We start from the raw sequence: 14936 nt of genomic DNA on the forward strand, positions 1-14936 counted from the left end.
TGTCTACAATTTATTGTTGTCATAATTGTAGTGTGTTATATCAGACACTTTTTGGCTAAGTGATCTTTGAACCCGGAAATGCTTGTACGACAAAATGTCTCGACATATGTAGTCTTGATGACTACTACATGCACGCCAGAGCTGCACACCTTTAATTTTTTCATGTTTATAATTCATTCATTCATTCATCCATTAAACAATTTATTAATGTCATTACCTTTTCACGATTGGATAGTCTTGATATTTCATTAAAATGTCAAGTAAATTCGAAATTGAGAATAAGCTTGTCGCATATTATATCCTCTATGGTAAATAACAGTGTCAGCCAGCCTTTAAGCATTCGACTGTGTTTAAGTGTGGTGTTTATTGATCTAGGTTGTACTCTGGTATAATGACGGGTCTAAACGTCTGGCTCCATAATCTTACTAATGGTTTGTCTGTGGAAGACGTGAGCTCTTACTTAAGAAGACAGGTCAAAGGAGGGTCAACTGAGTGGGTTCTTGCCTTAGACGGTGATGCAAGACACGCACTGGTAACCTTTCAACGTAAATATGGTGAGTGTGTGAGAGACATTATGTACAAAGTGAAAGTGAAACAGAGCAAACGATCGCTTCTCAATTTATAACCCAGAGATTTGACTTGGGTTTCAAAAGGTCCTTCGCCTGATAATTATCCCAACATTGAAGACAGATACCCCAGTCTCTGGACAAGTTCATTTATTATTTCAAGGCCGAAAATTTTATTTAATATTCTATAGCTCCAGAATTGATAAAATGCTATATAAATAAATAAATAATTACACAACGTTACCTCAAGTCCGTATATATGACTTACGTTTTGACATGCTTAAACATTGAAACGCGGCAATATTTTCAGGGTCTTTCGAAGTTGAATCCCGTCGCACAGCCATTATGTCTAACCATTCTTGCAAATTATATGATTTCATAAGTTTCGAAATTGTACAGTGGGCAGAATACAATATACGCTGTACTTCTATGTATTGAATAAAATATTTGAGGATTTGAAAATAAAAGATCTCCTTTATTTCATACGTCAAATGGACGTCAGTAGAAAACGAAAGAAGTTATCGACGACAGATTCAAAGAACTAGTGTTTTATTCATGTTATCGTTTTTACAGCTTCGAACCATAGTAAGGAAAAATATAACCATCCAAAATAAAATGCAATGAATGATGCGGACAAAAGATACACAGTCTCTTCAAAACTAGATTCCAAAAAGTTAAGCTTTATTTCTACTTACTATAATTTGTTAGATGCTGATAATTTCATAGAAGGAAGTCATGGAATTTTCAAAAAGGCCGAACAATTGGACGATGTAAGTATTGTAATCCTTTGAATATTTACCCTTATCACAAGGGGTTAAAAGTGTTTCAATATGATGCAGACGATTTGAATAAAAAAATCGAAATTTCTTTGTCAAAAGTAATTTAGTAGGAACAGTGTCTGGTGTTGTAGCAAAGGCACAAATCCACTGTGTAATAAAGCAAAAGAACTCTCGATCTTTCCTGAAAATTTACCATTTTCGAGAGATACTAACGATATTGATAGCAAAGCGCATGTGTTCAGTAAAGGTTATAACTTTAATTAGTAATTTGCTAGATTAATTATTTTAGTAACTAGCGGCAACTTTGCAAAATACGTACTGTGTAGAGTAGCTGAGAATTTCACCTGTGTAGAGTAGCTGAGAATTTCACATTCTGATAATGCATATACTAGGTAGTTTAAATGTGGTTTTTATTGTCTATCTGTCTGTATGTCCGTCCGTCTGTATGTTTATGTCTGTTTTTTCTATAATCCTGATTATTGTCTTCTTGTATGAAGATATTATGGAATGTTCGGGGCTATGTAGCTAAGGAATACATGAGAAAAGTATGCAAAATGAAAGAAGACCAATCTAAAGGGATTAAGAATTACGATGTTGATATCAACATTTATCCCACTCAAAATGTCAAAGTATCGGGTCGATTATCCAGTCTCCGTAAACTTGAAAAACTACTAACCACACCGCAAGGTAAGAGTACTAAAATGACGTCATGCATATATTGAACGCAGGTATTTTGCTATACTGTGAAATATACAAAACAAATCATTGGGTTAAGCAAATTTGACTTAGGGTAAAATAGTTTTGAAAATCTCCTCATGCAGATTTGGTAATTTGGTAATAAAGTAGTTAAGGTGATTTTTCGATGTAAACAATGTGTCAAGATCTTCTATAGACTATAGTTTATAACCCATGAACTAGTCACGTGTCTGTTAGATAACTGTGTAAGTTAACACATTAATTTAATAATGAACCAATAGAAGAGAATTTAATAAATAGTATGCATGAAATTGTGTTTTATTGACTATTGTAACACACGGCCTGCCATATAACTAAGGCAAATATTTCTCAGATCAGTGTCTATTGGAAATGCTACAATTGTTTTCTACGAAGGCAATCAACACAAAATTCACACTATAAACATGTAGATCTAGACTTGTTCTTGTTTTCTTTCTTTCCGGAAACTTTATCTCGTTTGTGACACATTTCCATTGCAAGGCTCAACACCAGTAAGTATACTTTTTTTATATAAAAAAAGAATTAATTCTACAATTGTGGCTATGTGTACTTTATTTCATTTCACCCTTCCTTTTGTTGATTACATCGAATGAACGCGGTGCATTGAAAACTATAAACTTTACTTGTGAAGTTTAAATTTCTCCCCATGTATTGTTTAATTACAAGTGGTTATTTATTTCCACATCAAATTGTATAAAGCCCTCTACGAAGAAAGTAACAGCACTATCTAAAAGCCTCCCATAACTGACAAGGATGAACATGACCTAAACATTTGTGTTAACATTCTAGGTATATTCAAAAATCTAGATCTGATGTAAATTGTTGTTAAAAATCAAAACAGTCTATATGCAACAAACTGTCACATCCACAAAGATTATGACGTAATTTCACGATAAAACATTGCCAGAGGTTCATACCGGTGCATATTATACGTATACATTGAAATATTTTTGCCTGTTTGTTTGTTTTGCTTTACTTCACAAATATAGTCGTATTTACCGACTTAAGTATCTAAATGATATTTCACATAATGCGATAAAATCATAATTGTGTCCCTTTTTATAGGTATTTGACACTTGCCATGCCATGCCCATACCCTACGTCACTTCCTTGATGACAGAAGGAAATATAATATCTCTCGGAAAACAGACAGGTGTAACAATCACTAAGGACAGAGATGGGACAATGACACTTGTATCAAAGTCTCTGGATGGAATGAACAGGTTAGAAGAAGACCTCCTTGATTTCTGCAAGATCAAACCAAGACAAAGTCAAATAAGAAGAACTAAAGATTACTCTGTGGCTACATATCCTGGTGTAATACCGAAGGACTATACCGATCAAGCCTATAAAGTAAGGGGTCGCCCGGAGGGACTACCGACATTGGAATCCCTGTCAACTCAGGATGTAAACATGAAGAAATGTCTCGCAGAGTCGCATTTTACATGCAAAACCACAGAAGGGATTCAAATATCAATTTACCGAGGTGATATTACGAGAGAGAAAGCTGACGTCATCGTTAATTCGGCCAATCATGAACTACGTCATGAACGTGGTGTAGCTTTGGCATTGTTGCAAGCTGCAGGTTCTCAGATGCAGAGAGACTGTGATGACTACGTCAGAAGGCACGGTCTGTTATCGGTGTGCCAAGTGTGTTGTACATCTCCGGGTCGGTTGAATTGTAAGCACATTATGCATGTAGTTGGACCAGTATGGGAGGTGAGAGATTCAACTCTCTGTGCCAATCAACTTTCACGTACAATATGGAATATGCTTCGTGAAGCCAATCATAAACAGGCATCGTCTCTTGTGACCCCTATGATCTGTTCAGGTATGTAACATTTCTAACGTCGTAACCACAATTACAAACATTGTATTGAATGATTGATTATATATAAATGGCAAAATGTGCACAACTTAACCAATACATGCACGCGCAAACACATGCGTACGTACGTACATACATACATACATACATACATACATACATACATACATACATACATACAATACATACATACATACATACATACATACATTGTACATACATACATACATACATACATACATACATACATACATACATTTTACCCATCCGTCATTACTGCAACGTTAACGTTGAGAGCGTATATATTTCTTCTCTCTCTAGGAATCCATGGTGTACCACTAGAGATATGTGCTACAGTTTTCCGTAAGACTTTGGATAAATTTTCTACAGAATACGGAATGTCAATGTGGTTACGTCACATTAAGATAGTTAATGATGATCCAGCGGCAGTGACAGGTTTTATTGTTCACTTCGTGGAAAAGAGCAGTAGAGATGTTGGTGGAACAGTTGCTGGGTCATCGTCAAACAGAGACTGGTCTAGCACTCGCCCGAGTAAACCTCCTTGTTCCAAACCAAATGTTGGATCCGGTGGCTCTGGCGCATACGACACGGGAAACATGAGATCAAAACAAAGCTTTGACCTGTCAGGTGCTGCGTCTTCCGCTGCATCCGTGTCTTCTAGATCTACAAGTACGTCTACACAATCAATATCCCCGTCATTAACAACTCAAGATATAGCATCATCGTCTGGCAGGGGAGATTGTCAAATCTGTACCAACAGTGGAGTTTCTCTCAAATCCATGAAGTGCTGTAAAAACACTATTTGTACAACCTGCTTTGATCACCATTTTGGAAACGATGGCAAGTGTCCGTTCTGTACACTAGTGGTGTTTTTGATGAAGGGGAACCAACCATTTGGTAAGATGGATATCTACACAGATAAACACGATAGTCTCGAAGGATATGAAGGGAAAGGCGTCATCACGATAACGTATAATTTCTCTGATGGTACTCAGGGGGTAAGGATTTATACTAAGAAATCATATTCACAACCTTTCTCACTTTTCTGTTACAATCCAAGAATGAATTTGATGAACAGGCATCGGAATATCAAATGCATCGCTCCGATTCCGTATATGTTGTTGTTTTATGAATACAATATATCAATTTGAACGTCAAATATAAAACCATTCGAATTAGTCAAGACCTGTAGTACATGTATGTGGCTGACAGCCAAATGATGGCGTATAAAGTAACAACAGGGCTTGGTAGGCAACTGGATAAACATTTTTTTAAACGCACACTTGTACAACAATGCGACTGGCGCTATATTTATTCCCAAAGTCCAAAGATTAGCAACGGCATACTCTATAAGAAATACTTCGAATGTTTGAATTCGAAATCAGTAGACATTTTGCATTGGAGTTTTTGAATATTAAGCAACGAATAATGTTGGGTGGGAACCCAATCTGATTACAATCTAAGTGAGAGACTTTGTTTTGTTTACTGTATTTCACATATATGGTGCTTAATTTTTGTTACAACTCTTTTGTACGCCGACGTTAGAAACCTATATAAGCCAAACGTTTGCACAAACACTTGTTGTTGACGGGAACGGTGAAACACAAGGAAACGTCTACGTACCGGCGTACTGTCCTGCCACATAAAAGTTGAAATCAATCACAGCGACGGTCCTGAATCGACCAATATCTAATGCTTTTGATTCACTCAAATATCTATTTTTCTATCTTTGTCCATAGAAAAATCACCCAAATCCTGGCAAGCGATATTCTGGTACTACAAGGCGTGCTTATCTACCAGCAAATTCAGAGGGTCAATCAGTCCTGAAACTCCTGAAGAGAGCTTTTGATATGGGTTTGCTATTCACAATTGGTAAATCTGTCACCACTGGTCAGGACAACTGTGTGGTGTGGAATGATGTACATCACAAAACAAGCAAAACTGGGGGACCAGCAAGGTAAAATTCTCATATATAACGTAACATGACGACTTTTCCTGCAATAAATAAATCTTGCACGTTTATGAATATATATGGCAACGTGTAGATATCGAAACTATGTGTTGTTATAAGTGTACGGGTTGTGGCATTTCTTATCTCAATAGTGTTATTACATGCAATAATGATCACAACAGTTGTCGCTAAGTGTGTTTAATTATAAGCACCCAACATTACAATATAATATAACCACAATACATACACGGTGCATGGCATAATGGGTTCTTAAAATTCAAATGTAAACCTTTCGCTTCCGAATTCGCACTCTACCTCGAATATCAGTATTAAGTCGAGGACTTTTCTTCAAACAAATCCAACATCATGAGCAAATGTTGTTCTGTTCTCAGATATGGTTATCCAGACCCTACCTACCTTCGTCGAGTTAAGGAAGAGTTGGCAGCCAAGGGCATCAAGTGAAGAGAACGTACGCCTGTTGCTTTGTTATACCGTTGTAATAAACTTCGATCAGAAATTAGTATGTTCATGCTCACACCACTATATTTCCTATAATAATGGCCTTATGTTCATGTGATTCTTTCAACGTAGGTAAAAGTATAACAATCGTAATTTACATACAAAGCAAAATATTGCAGTTGTTTTATTCTGTTTACTCTTTGAATCACTGCACTATTTGGTTTGATGTTTACTAAATGAGAACCCACGTGCAAGGCTTTGAGACTTGCGTACATAATAAACGCATGGATAGCTACCATTGGGATCATATTATGTTTGTATACGTAGTCATCGTAGTTTGTGATTTTGAACAGGTTTACTCTGTTATAGTATATATTGAAACTTCCACTACCTAAATTTATTTTAAATATTTACATGTATTTCAAATATTTGCATATATATCAAATATTTGCATGTATTTCAAGTTATGAGTGTTTTGATTTATTCAAGGTCAGAATGACAGTATCATCTCAGTGTCTTCCTAGTGTTTTCCCTTGTAGTGAAATAAATATGTTGATGCAAATGTTAGCAGTTCTAGAATAGTGGTCTAGGTCACGGGATAATTTGAAAATACACTAAGTCTTCTGTCATTACAAACGCATTTACACAAATCTACATGAACCTATTTAAATGTATAAGGAGTATAATTAGATTCTGTATTACATTTCGATGCATTTTTTTAGAATTTTATTTAACCTTATATTTATCTTTATATGATTCATTATATATGTATATATGTGCGAGGCTTAGAGAGAGACGCACACAGAAAGACACAATGACTTTATTGATTGCATACATACATACATACATACATACATACATACATACATACATACATACATACATACATACATACATACATACACACACACAGAGAGACAGGCAGGCAGGCAGGCAGGCAGGCAGGCAGGCAGGCAGACAGACAGACAGACAGACAGACAGACAGACAGACAGACAGACAGACAGATAGATAGATAGATAGATAGATAGATAGATAGATAGATAGATAGATAGATAGATAGATAGATAGATAGATAGATAAATAGATAGAGTCTATTGACGGACAGAGTCAATTGACAGAACTTAAAATCAACTGACAGAGTCAGACATAGCAATGGAGGGAAATATCATTGTGACGATGAAAAGGAAGAATCGAAAAGTCATAGAGTAAAGAAAAAGTATATTTAATTTTTAACGTTTATGTTATCCAAACGTATACCAGGATAAATACTAGATATAACTGGTTATTTTGTTGCACTACTCTTGTTTATGCTGTTTTCTCTCCCAATATTTTGAAACGTTATAACATTCACCTTGAGTAAACTTGAAAAGATATTACCTGTAATTTCGCTATATATCAACCAATATTAGCTAGAGATACTGAATTGTCCATAATTAATGCAAATAAAGATGGCTGTTGAAAAAAACCCTGTGCAAGTGGTAGTTGTGATCAACATTACCTAACAAATGTATTATCTCACCCAACAAATCAAGGAAGCCGTCAGTATTTACAAGGGGGAGGCTAGGGCCGGAGGAAATCACACATGGTCTGTTAAGAAAATCATGACCCTCCCCCATCCTCCATTTGTAAAATGTGACCATCCCCTTTGTCCCATTTTGTAAAACATGACCCTCCCCATGGCAACTGCATATACTGAACGTTAATCAATATTCCCATTATATATATACATACAAATTAAATGATTTTGACTCTGTATTAGAACGCGATATTTCTACATATAAAGTGACAAACAGTAAAAAAAAACTCGTATTTTCCTTGGCTGAACAAAGAAACTATTCCTTGGGGAATAACATCTAATTGTACTTTCATACCAGATTTATAATGTTTAGATCTACCTTCATTTACCACGTGACGGTCTTTTCTATACATGTGATGGCAACATTTACCATGATATAAAATATTCTTCCAAGCAAAGTATGTTATATCGTATAGTTGTGAATGGAAAATGATGCGACGTCACATAACAGGAAATGTCACTGTATAAGCTTAGCCAGAGAATTCTTTAAATGTTTAGTCCAAAGATAACTCGCTTTTCATATAGTTTTTACACACACTGAATCTCGAAATGTATAAACAACAACAGCAAAAACAGTTAGCCACATTATAAAGCAACTATTTTCGTAAACTTCACTCTTTCAATTATGAAAATACTAAAATTCACAACGTTAGAATATTTGAGAAATAATATAAATGAAAATGGAAAAAATTGAAGCTATTCCAATAGTCTTTTGCTAGAGTGACAATCCCTCCTTGTGCATACATGGTGTATACCTTATCGTGTTATTGATTGAGACTACGTCATACCGAAATGGGAATTCCCCTAATGAATATTCATGAGTTCGGAGAATTTGTAGTGTGTAAGCAGAATACATGTGCAGTATACGCAGTATAATTCGAAATCACAAGGTGTAGTGAAGAATTTGTATAAAGCGATGACGTTTTTCTATTCAAGCCTTTGGTGGAGTGTTTATCAGTGGCTGTATTTGGCTCTTTGACCTTTCGACTGAAGCACTGGTTCAGTATTTGGACTTTAACAACTCATAAAGGTCAGTATATCTGGAATTTAGGCTAACACCCCAAAACATCAAACCGTACCGGAGACTGCATCTAGAAACAATTGCAAGTGCCGCCTTTTCTACAGAGCTGTCGATAACGGCAATGGCGTCATATGCACCATGGATGTATTATAATACATCCATGTATGCACAAAGCTAGCTGTGCGTGGATCATGGCACCAATGCAACGTGCTGTTGCATATGCCTGTGACCCGGAAGTATGAGCAGTGGAAGCGTAAACATTAGTGAGTCAAATTTTTCAGGTTGTCGTCCAGTGTGGTGTATACTTCATTGTCACCTCTAATAATGACGTCAAACGTGACAACTTGAATGCAGATGCAAAATGTTAAGATAAATTGCGCATGCGCAGTGTTAGACGTTTCGTACTACACTTCATGAAGTTCATCTCCACGACGACGATATTATTATATTATTTAAGATACTTTCATACTAGGGGTGAAATTTTTTATTTGCCACCATTATTATGTCCTCTTATGTTTCCTTCATATTTATACTATGTCGTGATTTTATGGTGGGAATTCTATTAAAGACAAATGTTATTGTTACAACATAGGGTAAATTTAAGGTTCAGTAGTGTACTACTAGACTATGCTTGTCTTGTATTTGTCTGTGTGTGTGTGTGTGTGTGTGCAGTGTGTTGATGTACGGGAGAGAGAGAGTCAGACAGACAGACAGACAGACAGACAGACAGACAGAGACAGACAGACAGACAGACAGACAGACAGAGACAGACAGTCAGACCAGACAGACAGACATACATACATACATACATACATACATACATACATACATACATACATACATAGACAGACAGACAGACAGAGAGCGCTAGTGGATCGTAGTTTCACCAAATAATTAAAGTCTGAATTGGTAAACTATTTGCAAAAATGTCCATTTGTTTGTGATGTTGTTTGGAAATACTTTTTGGTACCTGTTGCGTGCAACAATTATAAGCACGATAATATTACTTTGCAAATATCTTTAGATGAATGGGAACTAATAATATATTATACGCATGTAGTTTGGTTTTAGGTTCAAAGGTAAATCGACATCAGTACGTAGCTAATATATTGCATGGCTATATCTTGAACATTTCAGAAAATGAGCATCACCGTGAAGGCGTCGGTAAGAAAGGACTTTGCGCTTGCCTTGAAGGGGTTCAAGGAAGATGACAAAGACATGTTACGTGAATCAGGAGCCAAAATTACTAAATTTTCTACTAGTTATAAAGTTAACGGCTCACTGTCACAACTCCAGGACTTTGCGTATCGGTTAACGTTGTTATCATTGCATCCAAACACGTCAACATCCTACAAAAAGGGCAAGCCAAGTTCAGCTGCTTCAAGCTGTCGACCGAAAACACCGAAATCATCAACATATCTGGAAGGTAAGTCTCAGATGATTTTATTCTGGCACAGCGCTAGCTGAACATAATTCATAATTATATGCATAGTACAACATGTATAGTAGTACGGCAAAGTGTGGTACGTGATTGTTAGTAGCCTAGACATGAATGTTAACACTGTGCCAAAAATCATATCAAATTTCACATAAACAATAACCACATAATTATATACATGTTAATGCAGTGTGATTTTGGTCAAGTTTGGCAGCCATTTTTACGGACGCCTGTACTGTAGCAGCTGAATACTATTTACACATATAATTGTATTGCTGATCACATATATTTACCACTACACACTGTAATTAACTTAGGAAGGATGTCGTTCAGTTTGACTGGATACCGAACAAAGCAGGTTTTCTCCTGCAAATCCACATGTTTGGCTAAAACACATAGGTAATTATTTACCGTATACGTGGTACTACTAAAATCTCAACATTCCACAGTCATTACTGAAGTACAAAACAAATTGAAATAGACTAGACCTACAAACTCAATTGACTGTCTAGTGTCACATACGGTCAGCATATACGGGCTACGCCACATGTGATTTCGATGCTATTATCATGACGACACATCGACATTTTCATGTCGAGTATACACTAATTTGATATCGGTTAATTCGTTATGGAATAGATAATATATCACATTTCGTACACATAGCTTTTTAAGGAAGTCTTCAGTAATTACAAGGGGGATGGCTGGGCAAAATTAGGCTCCGGCTGTTGCATAAAATGTGACCCTCCCTCAACTCCGTCGTGCTAAAAATGGCCCTCCCTCAACTTTCTATCTCTAAAACATGACCCTTCCCCTATTCTAAACATGACTTAAATGTTGTCAGATATGTAAATGGACATGGGTCCCAGAATCAATGGTAAAGACTTCATCCCACCACTGCCACCAATGTTGAAATTTTTAAAGGCATAGGATAATTTCCCACTACTACCATCATGTGGATGTGTGTGAAGGCACTACATTACTAAATACTGGTCAGTGATTAGATCTCATTGGCTGAGCCGAAGGCCACAATTCAACTCCCAGTGATTAGATTGGTACAATCCTGACATTGTTGGAAGCGAGGTGAAAATCTCCACACCATTACCCCAAGTATATATCTTACCCAACTGCTCCCGTTTTACATCCGTGAGACCCACTCCTCTCCTCACACCACAACTGATTATTAATTCTGACTCATTGCATGGTTGTCAGCAGCAATTTGATATAGGGTGATATCATGGGTACCAAACCCTAAGCCTAACCATAATCCTAACCCTAACCCTAACCCTAACCAGAATGGCAGCAATGGGATTTGGAACCGGTGGCAGCGATGGGGTGACAAAAAAGAAACAAATTAATGTAATGTTGGGCAACACAACCAGTCTAATAAAACGTATCCCTCCCCCTAATCCCATTTTCTAAAATATGGCTCTCCTCGAGACCCAATTTGTTAAAAGTGACCCCTGTAAATACTGAAGGCTGACTAATATGGATCCATTTCTGACTTGTCTCCAGTTTGTCACAGTTCATGCATATTATCCTGTATTTTACAAACCATTGTTGGAAAATACCCTCACTCTAGTATTAAACATGCATTTTACAGTGTACATGTCATCATAGGCTTGCTTTGTTATCATGTTTATAATTCAATATTCCTTGATGAATTCGTATAATTGAGAGCTTCTAATCCATGCTTTCCTTCTGATTTATGTTTTTCATCAGGAAAACAGGACTTTGAAAAGGTAGGATTATGTCATTAATATTTACCATGTTCTTGTTTATTTGCACTATCTGTCTAATTCCGGCTACGGGTGATCTACATAATTATATCCATAATTAGGTTTGAGTGCAACAATACTCTTGCCCTGAGACCAAGTTGCCAAATGATTATAATGTTTTAGGAGAGAACGGTGTAGATGCGAATTCAAAACACTTTTTGATTGGATCCGAATTGCTAATCACAGACAAAATACATGATACGTAAACAGTGTGACAGCAGAGAGTATTCTTAACTTTGAGGCATGTATATGTGCGTATACTCTATCAAAACGCCTTTGTAACGTGCATCTTTTAAGAACACTAACTTGTTTTATTTCATTTTGATGCAGGTTTTTGAAACGTTCACAGTAGAGGTTACTACAAGCTTGGGTTCCCCGACTCATAAAAGAATACTTGCTCGTCTTCGGAAAGTAGACATATCCTCGTGCAAGGAATCGTCTGGTTCTTTTCAGTTTACAACAAATTTCGACACCTTGACGGACATCGACGCTGATTTGAACAAGCGTGGCAGAAAGTGTCAACAGAAAGTGTCGGCCATCAGATATGTTTCGTCGCCATCTGTAGTAGGACTCGGAGTGGATACAAGAAAGAAACCGGGGCCCTCAATTGCAAGTCTTAATACTTCTACAGTTAAAGCGAGGGCAAGGGAAAAGAAGAAGCTGATGCAAGGAAACATTCGACCATCTCATGTGCCTAGTGCCACGGACATCGACATAACAGAATGCCTCCAATCATTACGTTTCCATCAAACGAATGATGTAGGTGTCGAGATATCGTGTTCATTTGGCGACATCACTAGGGAGTATGTTGATGTGATTGTCAATGCATCAAATAAATTGTTAAAACATGACGGTGGGGTATCAAAAGCATTGGTTAAAGCTGGAGGAAACACCATTCAAACCGAATCGAACCAGCTGATAAAATCCAGAGGTCCTCTCTCAGTTGGTAAACTTTGTCACACAAATGCTGGTACATTACATTGTAATCATATAATACATGCTGTTGGTCCAAAATGGAAGAAGGGAAATATCACTGCAAAGAAGATACTCCACAACCTATTGCTTGATATACTTGAATATGCATCGTACACTTTGGGTGCAAGGTCATTGGCTATTCCCCCGATCAGTGCAGGTGAATACGAAATATGAGTCTTCTATAGTGTATGTAGTCTAGTTACTATACGTGTAGTCATTTTAGTTTTCTACAATCTCTCGCGCGCGCGCTGTCTGTTTGTCTGTCTGTCTCTGTCTGTCTGTCTGTCTGTCTGTCTGTCTGTCTGTCTGTCTGTCTGTCTGTCTGTCTCCCTCACACACACACACACTCTCTCTCTCTCTCTCTCTCGATGTTTAAACAATTTAATATATTGATACGTTGTAAATAGATGATCGTATAGATCGACTATACTAAATCTTATGTGGATAATTGTGCAATTTCGCATGTTACATAAAGTTTACAAAGTTAAGTTTCTCAATCAAACATTATGGTTAGTTGATATTAGTCATCAAGTTCATTTCAAAATGCATTTTGTTCATTCAGGTATTTCCCGTATGAATATGATTTGAACACGTGTACCTTATAATACTATTGCATCACTAATTTGTTCTTTTTCCTTTCTTTTATCATGGCTTGTTTGTATTCTAACGTTTACTGACTTTTCAATTTTTAATCCACACAGGAACAAATGGAATGCCTGATGATGTATGCGCTAGAGTATTTCGTAGTGCTGTGGAAGAGTTTTGTGCTTCGAAGTCCTCAAAAATGACTTTGAGAGACATTCGCATTTTAACATTAGATAAAGATACTGCGAGAGCCTTTATTCGTGAGTTTTATCATTCATCTCGTAGAGTGAGCTTCGCAGCCAGTGACCCATCGCTTGTAAATGACAACTCGTCATTTCCTATGAAAGCACCAGGTAGATCGGTCAATCAACCAAATAATGACCAATATAACTACCATGCTAGCAAATCTCACCAACGTCATTATCCAACCAGTGATACAACGTCAGATTTGGGAGCTGTGGGAGGATCTTGGTTTTCTTCGGGCGATAACAGTTTCCCATCGACATCACATCGTCGTTCTGATTGGGTAGATATGTACTCTGGGGCGTCTGCTTCCTCGCCTTTGACTACAGCTTCATCGTCGAAAAAGGGGCAAGCACAATTCTCATTGCCGGCGGTTTCATCCTCATCTATCGCGGTGTCAGCCGGGAAGGGTGACTGCCAAATCTGTGTAACCGATGACATTTATTTAAAATCCATGAACTGCTGTCAAAATACAATCTGTGAAGATTGCTTCAATCGTCACTTCGACACTGATGCTAAATGTCCATTCTGTACTAAAATAGTTCTACAAAAAGATGGAGACCAACCTGATGGTACGATGGTACATAAAGTGAACCTATCAGAAGATCTACCTGGATTTCCAGGCGATGGAACGATCAAAATCTCGTATGATATCCCCGATGGCATCCAAACAGTAAGTTGAAGAATTTGATCAGGTCTAGTAGTAATACACATACACATACACATCATTTGTTTCTTGGTTATTATAGATTATTCTCACCTTGGTTCCATGGCTATGGTTATCTTTACACTATGTGACTGTCACAAATTATAATTGAGGGATGCAGTTCCTTAACAATTACTAAACAATAAAAGGCATAGCCTATTTTAAACTATTGGTTACCGACACAGTATACCTTTGAACTCACCCATTCAAATTTGCGTCCGGTTTACAGAGTTGCCACCCCAACCCTGGTCAACCTTACACAGGTACAAGCAGA

At 37.0% G+C, this 14936-nt stretch overlaps 1 protein-coding gene across 1 annotated transcript; it reads left to right on the forward strand.

Moving 5' to 3' along the window:
* Positions 1 to 391: 391 nt before the first annotated feature.
* LOC144438082 (uncharacterized) lies at positions 392 to 7185 on the forward strand. Its single transcript, XM_078127113.1, has 8 exons — positions 392 to 554; positions 1275 to 1336; positions 1843 to 2032; positions 2561 to 2571; positions 3146 to 3911; positions 4230 to 4927; positions 5669 to 5886; positions 6273 to 7185. Exons 1-8 carry the CDS (start codon positions 392 to 394, stop codon positions 6340 to 6342), a joined length of 2178 nt encoding a protein of 725 aa, XP_077983239.1. The 3' UTR covers positions 6343 to 7185.
* Positions 7186 to 14936: the final 7751 nt, after the last annotated feature.

The sequence above is a fragment of the Glandiceps talaboti genome, chromosome 7, assembly GCF_964340395.1.
Source record: "Glandiceps talaboti chromosome 7, keGlaTala1.1, whole genome shotgun sequence".
In the NCBI taxonomy this organism is placed as follows: Eukaryota; Metazoa; Hemichordata; class Enteropneusta; family Spengelidae; genus Glandiceps; species Glandiceps talaboti.